The 7,434-nt window shown below is 42.3% G+C and overlaps 1 protein-coding gene across 2 annotated transcripts; it reads right to left on the bottom strand.

Annotated features, from left to right (window-relative positions):
• Positions 1-4,199: 4,199 nt before the first annotated feature.
• On the bottom strand, positions 4,200-7,300 carry LOC117895164. 2 transcript variants are annotated; one of them, XM_034802623.1, is made up of 2 exons: positions 6,993-7,300; positions 4,200-5,739 (listed from the first exon to the last, which is right to left on the bottom strand). In XM_034802623.1, the coding sequence occupies exon 2, from the start codon at positions 5,543-5,545 to the stop codon at positions 4,238-4,240; it is 1,308 nt and encodes a 435-aa protein (XP_034658514.1). In that variant the 5' UTR covers positions 5,546-5,739; positions 6,993-7,300; the 3' UTR covers positions 4,200-4,237. The 2 variants fall into 2 exon arrangements, with proteins under 2 accessions (XP_034658514.1, XP_034658515.1); XM_034802624.1 differs by lacking the exon at positions 6,993-7,300 and adding an exon at positions 5,785-6,723.
• Between the last annotated feature and the right edge of the window lie 134 nt (positions 7,301-7,434).

Here is a 7,434-nt window from a genome sequence, read left to right as displayed (position 1 = left end):
ATACCCTTTCTGTGCTACTGGGTGCTGGGTGGACTATATGAAGTACGTGAATCGAAGGGTAAAGTGTAAGCGTTGTGTGGCTTACATTTATATTACTTTTGCTGGAGAATCTTTCTCAGTTAAATGTTTAAAAAGCACAATTTCGTCATGCCCATTGCTGTTATTAATATACTCTACATACTCTATCTTGATTTGGAACTGGCTCGATAGGTGGAACAGCTGATCAAAGATGACAGTAAGATATCGATTGCTAGACAGCGCGCTTTTTTCGAAGTAGCTTTGGCTGAATATTTGCTTTTGTCAATGAAAACATTTGTGAAAACAAAGCCGTCGGGGCTTGGGTTATTCCCAAGATTACTCTATTGCGCGAGTTATGATACAAGTGTATCGGTTGAGGTTCCTTGGGAGATTTGTTGCAGGAAAGTGGGTTTTGTGGAGATGAAAACACCCGGAGTGGTTGAGGTTCAAAATAATTCTGATTCTATATTTCGTTTCTTGGTTTCCAACTAAATTACAATTTGCTGGCCTTGCTCTTTTGGCTGGCAGAGAATCTGCTTACTCCTCATTCCTCAATTAGAACGGATGTTTGGTTGCTGAGTCTGATGTTTGTTTGTGTAAGTTCTGCCGGTCCAACTTTGTTGCAGCATCGACGTTGTTGACGTTGGGGCCTACTTATGCTAGCCGCGGTGGTTTCGGCGGGGCGAGGGTGAGGATAGATGCTGAGGTGGTAACTCCTCCCCTCAGTCTGAGCTACCGACCATAACGGAGGGATGGTTGGTACGAAGGTGGGCGGTGATGTGGACGTGGGGTTTGAAGTAGTTGTTGCGTAAATGGTCGTCTTCCTTGAAAGGTATACGGTGCATATCGCACCCACCAGTAGTACTCCGAGAGCTGCATACGTTGTTGTAGTCTGTATCGTCATTCCGGCTCGCATTCTTCCGATTTCCAAGTTAGTCTTGATGTCCTCCATCCTGAGTTCGTGGACCCCCAATTCTTGGGTTGTCCTGTTTTTCTTCAAGAACGCTACCTGTGGAATCTCGAGCTTCATGTGTCCCACCTCTAGCTGCTCTACTGCCTCGTATTGGATGTTGTTAACTACTGTTGCGCAATCGTTGAAAATTATCATCGCTGATCCGCTGAATATTTCTTCGTGTCCACAATCTGTTTGTATCCTCACCTTCTCGCCGTTGAAAATTGCTATATATCCTTTCTCCGGTTCGAAGATTTCCCTGCGAAGTCCTATATCTTTTGTCTCGCACTCCGTTGCCTCTCCGTTCACCAGATTTCTCAGACAACCTTCGTTGATTCTCTTTACGCTTTTGTCGTTTTTACATGTATAAAGTTCCCTTATTTGTTGACACTTGTCCTTATAATAATACATTTTGTTGTTATTATAAGCTACAAAATTAGGTGCTATTACAAATTCTGTCTTATTTATAGGTAATGGTAGTATTCTTTTCAGTAAATACATTTCTTTCTTAAAAATTGGTAGGCTTAGTGAAAATATTATGTCCGTACCATTCATTATGGCTTTCAGCTCTAAAAATTCGTACATGTGTTCTTCTGATAGTATTTGCACCCTTTGGTCTTCTAAATTCTGTGTAATTCTACGTGATTCTTCTTTATTTAGTATGAATTTGGGGATTATTCCTACCCTTGCTAATAATAGGCTCTCCGTTACCTCGTTGAGGTTCATTGCTATCATGTCTATCGTGATCGAAATTCTGTCGATGTATTCTATTCTATAAATTCTTTTGTCCTCTTCTACGAATGTTTTACTTATTCCGTTTTTATAGCTGCTAATAAAAGAGTTCACCCTAACCTGTTCTTCGTTAATATGTTGCGTTAAATTTCTAAACATTATAATGAACCTATTGTCCATGTTCTGGCGTGTACCTATTTCTTCATTTAACCTTTTCTCCTCTTCCTGTACTCTTCTGATCTCTTGTTCTAATTTATCTGCGTCTTCTGCGTCTAGATTTCCTGTGATTGCTTTTACTACTGAACCTAATCCGTTAATCAATCCCTCCTACTTCTCTTCCTGGGAGATATCGTTTCCATTCTTCCTTTTACCAGATCTAATTTGTTTTGAAGTGCCCTGACTAAATCTTTTGTTTCGCTGTCTTCTTGTATAGTCTTGAGTGTTTGCTGTAAGTGGTCGACGCTCTTTACATATTCATCTAGTCGGACTATGTGTATGAAGGTTTTATATGTTTGTATTACCCTGGCTGGTCCTAATGTGATTTGTGCAATAGGTTCATCCTCTTTTAACTCCCTGATTTCAAACGTTCCTTTCGTTTCCATCGCTGCAACCCATCTGAAATTGTTATTGATCGTTAGTCCTGGTCACTTTCCTAATTTTCTCCTTGTGGATTTTCTGTGGTTTTGTTGTGTTTATTGTTAAATTGTTGTCGGTTGCTACCTTATGTGTGGTGAACCTTGGTGTTAGCTTGTCTCGCCTATTTTCTTTTCTAAAAATTGTGTCGTTGGTGTTTACTTTTATTGGGTCCTGTCTGTCTTCGTTTGCTGCTTTTATTCTTTTTACCCTTTTGTTCCTGTACTCTTTCCTTTACCCTTGGGTATATCTCTTCCTGGAATGCATTAATTTTTTGGAGATAATCGTGCTCATTACTGAATGTCACATTACTCATAAAATTATGCGTTCTTCCAGTGAACAGCTCGTGCGGCGTAAACTTTGTTGCCGAATGAATTGAGTTGTTGTATGTAATAAATGCTTCCTTCACTATATCTTCGTGTTTTACTTGTAACCTCTTTTCCTTTTTCTCCTCTATTATTATCCTGTAAATTTCTGTAATCGTTGAATGTAATCTTTCGACTGTTGCGTTACTCGAGGACTGTTGAAAGGATGTTGTGTGCAATTCTATCTCGTATTGCTTACAAAAATCCTTAAACAGATTTGAAGAAAATTCCACTCCTTGATCGCAAACTATCTTACTGGGGATCCCGAAAAGCGCCATAAAGTCCCTCAATGATGTGACTACGTTTATGCTGTCCCTAGCTGGAATTGTGTATCCCCACGCATACCTGGAGAATTTATCGATGACCGTTAAGACGTATTTTTTGTTTACAAAGTATAAGTCTATATGCACTATTTGCATTGGTTTGGCCGGGGTTTCTGTTATGCTATATTTTATTTTCTGGGGTTTCCTATCGTATTTCATTTTCTGACATCTGTCGCAATTGTTAATCGTCTGTGCTATTATTGGCTTCATCTGTGGGAAGTATAAGCTTCTTCTGAGGTGGATTAACGTTTCCTCTATTCCCCTATGATTATTTCTTTCATGATATTCCTTGACTGCCTTTTCCTGCTGATCCCTTTCTACTATTTCTGGTAGTATAAATGTGCATCTTATGGCTTTATAAATTCTGCTGTAGGCGAAATACTTACAATAAGCATTCTGTATAATTATAACCAGCTCATCTGGTATAAAAATTGCCACCGTTCTATTGGGCTTCAGAATCTCTTTAAGCCTGCGCCCTATTGTTTCCTCTTCGAAGTTATCCTCGGTCCATGTTACCCTAATCTTGTTTCTAAAGGGGACTTCCTTCCCTATTCTAGCTGGGGTTCCTCTTTTTACTACTATTTGAATATTATAATCGTTTAGTGGTTTCTCTGATATGGGAAATCCGAGGTGTAAGTCCTCTTCTGCTGAATGTATGGTTTCTCGACCAGACTCAATCCTGCTGTTGCCTTATACAGGCCCTCTGATATTTCCATATTAGGTTTTACTTTCGTTTTGTTAATTATGAATTCCCCGTCTTGTAACTGTACCGGCACCTGTATAACCCTTTTTGTGCCCGCTTCTACCGTATATACCTCCGTTGCTCTGTATTGCGTCAGCCATATCTGTGTTTCTACCGCCGCTGTACGCAGTTGTCGCTTGTCTACATCAATTACTGCTCCTATTTGTTGTAATATGTCTATTCCTACCAGTCCATCGAAAAACTGATGAAACTTAAAGAGGAGCAGTCTCATCTCTCCTACCCCTCCTAGTTCTCTGAACATGGCTAGGACTGTCTCTTTCTGTACTTCGTGGGATCGTACGATTGTTTTTATCTTTATTGGCTCTTTTAATCTTCTAATGTGTTCTGCTGGTATTAATTCTGGTCTTATGAAAGAAAAATGTGGATCCTGTGTCTATAAGCATTTTAATATTCTTGTTTGCTGCCAACCTAACCACTATATAAGGCAGGGTCGACTGATTCTTCCTTTCTCCTAGGTATCCTGTGCTTTGTTCGAGGCTGCCTGGAGAAAATTTCCGTCCTCTTCCTGAATATTGTGTAGCTGACCAACTGCGGGTTGTCCGCTAACTCTAGTTGAGGTACTAGGTGTCTGCTGTGCTGCGTACGACTGTCTGGAATTGTTGGAGTTATATGACTGCCCTGTGTTATTTGTCATTCTAGACATCCTTGACTGTCCGCTTCTCCCTGCGTCTTGTGGTGACTGGATCGCTAATTGCTCTTGGCGATTGTTCTGTCCCCAACGCCTTCCATTGTTCTGTTGGTCGTAGCCCCATCTAGGGTTCCTATACTGCTGGTTCCGACCTGGGCCCCTAGTGTACCCTGCTTGTTCGTTCTGCATAAAGGGAGCTCCCCTGAAGGGGTTTCCACCCATTGGGTAGACGAACCCAAAACCTGGCCAACCACTTCCATTATTCATTGGGAACGGCATACCGAACGATGATTGATCGTTGACTCCCCATTGGTACTGTGGCCAGCCTGGCGTTTCCCGGTGCACCCCTGGCGTCTGAGTTTCTTTCCTGTCGAGCTCTTGCGCCAAAGGTTCTTTAGTTTCTTTAGCCTGGTTCTCTGTTGTCAGGTACTTTTTTGCCCCCTGTTCCGGCCCATCCAGAGTATAGACATTTCTCTCTCTACAGGCTATTTCGTATGCCTTTGAAATGTCGTCTACATGGATATTCCTAATTGTTAGCCCTATCGGCCCTTTTATAGCCGAGAGGAAGGCGTTTAGTGTCATGTCTTCATACCATTTGGTTTTTTCCCTCCTTAGCAACGGGTTGGGCTCTTTGGCCTTACCCAAGCTGACGAGTGCCTTTCTTAACTCCAACACCTTTTGATATAGTGGCTCTAACTCCAATTTTTTCTCCTTTATGTGTGTAAGTTCCATGATTAAATCCTGCTCGGATCTCTTATCTCTAAAATGAGACAGCAATGCCTTTTTAATGTTGTCCCAATTCAAATCTACCTCATTCAACTCCAATGTCCTATCTGCCGCTCCTATTACCTTGCTTCTTATAGCCCTAAGGGCTATAGTTCCTACCGCTGACCTTTCCTCACCTTTTATGAGGCCTAATATCTGCTCTACCGCTGATATAAACCCATCTAACTTCTCTACACTTCCTTCATACTTTGGTATAATCTCCACCAGCTCTATGACTCGAACCGCTTCGAGCACACTTGCGTTGTTGGGTTGACTCATCTCTAATTGTGCTTGATTCTCGTCACTAGCTACTAAAGCTTCCGTGTCTACCGGAATAACCCTTTGGCTGCTGCTTTCCCTTGACATATAATCTATTTTGAATATTCTCTTTTCTTATTCTACGTATTTATAGTGTTTGTGTGTATGATGTTACGTGTGTATCTCTATATGTACTTATGTATTAGTAGGTATATGTATAGGTGTGTGCGTGGTGCGTGTGTCCTTAAGCGTTTATACTAGATTTAGTTTCCTTGTGTGTCCTTGTGCCCGTGAAATGGAGTCTGTAATTGATTAAGTGAGTATTTTTATTCTAATTTTTCAATTACGTGGTGTGCTGTGAAATGGTTTCTTCTTCGTCTATAGTTCTTTGATCGCCTTATGTGCGTCTTTTTATTTACTTTGTGGCCTACCTACCTACTACCTACACGCTGAAGCTAGTCACCGTACTGTGCGTTACAGTATCTGCGACCAATTGCGGACAGTCGTGTCTCCCTGGTAGCGCTTCCTTGTTCCATATTCCTGTCACCCCTACACTAGGCGTCCGCACTGTGCATTACAGTACTTTGCCCTACGCATGTGAGTGACTTGGAACTAGCAATTGACTCTTCACCTTTTATTTCATTTACTTTGTGTCTTTACCTACACGCTGAAGCTAGTCACAGTACTGTGCGTTACAGTATCTGTAACCAATTGCGGACAGTCGTGTCTCCCTGGTAGCATTTCCTTGTTCCATCCCCCTGTCACCCCTACACTAGGCGTCCGCACTGTGTATTACAGTACTTTGCCCTACGCATGTGAGTGACTTGGAACTTGTACTCGACTCTTTACTTTTGTCCTTGTCGCCCCTACACTAGGCGTCCGCACTGTGCGTTACAGTACTTTGCCCTACGCATGTGAGCGACTTGGATTACATCTCTTTTAATTACATCGCCTCCCTCGCGGGGTCTTGCCCCTCACCATTTTCGGTGTTTTATTCTTTGTTTTTTTTTTTTTTTTTTTTTTTTTTTTGTTTTGGCCCTGTCTCTATGCTGTGTGTGTGTCATCTTCGACCGTTCGATGCTCGACTCGACCCAACCGAGTGTTTGGCCTCGCTTCCGTCGAACCAAACCGAATCATTGGCACAATTACTCATGCACCCGATTCTATGATCGTATCGGCCCCTCGGCCTGACGTCAAACCGACGGCAACTGCTCGACTCGCTGTCGAACCGCATCCGCTCGACCCACACTCGGTCGAACCGCGGCCGATCGAACCGCAACGATCGAACCGCACGATCGAACCGCTCAAAATTTTTCCACGACACTTTTGCACTCTTTTCTCCTCACTCCCCTCTGACCATTTATTTTGCATTATTCTGTTCGTTTTGGTCCGAATAACTCGAATCCACTGCCATGGCCAATGTACCATACTATCTCTCTTCTAATAATTGCCCATTTCACCGCTCACCATTGTATTGTTTCACTTTTCGTTCTCCCTTTGAGGGTTTCTTATGTTTTATTTCTTCTCCATTTCACGTCACTCTACTCACACGTACATATTTCCCCGATATCTCTCCTTACAGGGTTATTATTGTCACTACTTTCCACTGCATCTCCTGCGTGATTCTCTCTCGCTGTCTCGGTCCTCTAGTGTCCTAGTTCCTCCAGATTTCCGTCCTTTAACGAGAGTGTCCGACTGCGCCAGTTATGATACAAGTGTATCGGTTGAGGTTCCTTGGGAGATTTGTTGCAGGAAAGTGGGTTTTGTGGAGATGAAAACACCCGGAGTGGTTGAGGTTCAAAATAATTCTGATTCTATATTTCGTTTCTTGGTTTCCAACTAAATTACAATTTGCTGGCCTTGCTCTTTTTGGCTGGCAGAGAATCTGCTTACTCCTCATTCCTCAATTAGAACGGATGTTTGGTTGCTGAGTCTGATGTTTGTTTGTGTAAGTTCTGCCGGTCCAACTTTGTTGCAGCATCGACGTTGTTGACGTT

The sequence above is a fragment of the Drosophila subobscura genome, chromosome J (genome assembly GCF_008121235.1).
Source record: "Drosophila subobscura isolate 14011-0131.10 chromosome J, UCBerk_Dsub_1.0, whole genome shotgun sequence".
Lineage (NCBI taxonomy): Eukaryota > Metazoa > Arthropoda > Insecta > Diptera > Drosophilidae > Drosophila > Drosophila subobscura.
Note: the sequence above shows the minus strand (reverse complement) of the source record. Positions and strands in the feature narration are given on the sequence as shown.

Bases quoted from the DNA above. Each gene is read 5' to 3' on its own strand.
- LOC117895164 (XM_034802623.1), bottom strand. From the start codon at position 5,545: ATGTCAAGGGAAAGCAGCAGCCAAAGGGTTATTCCGGTAGACACGGAA.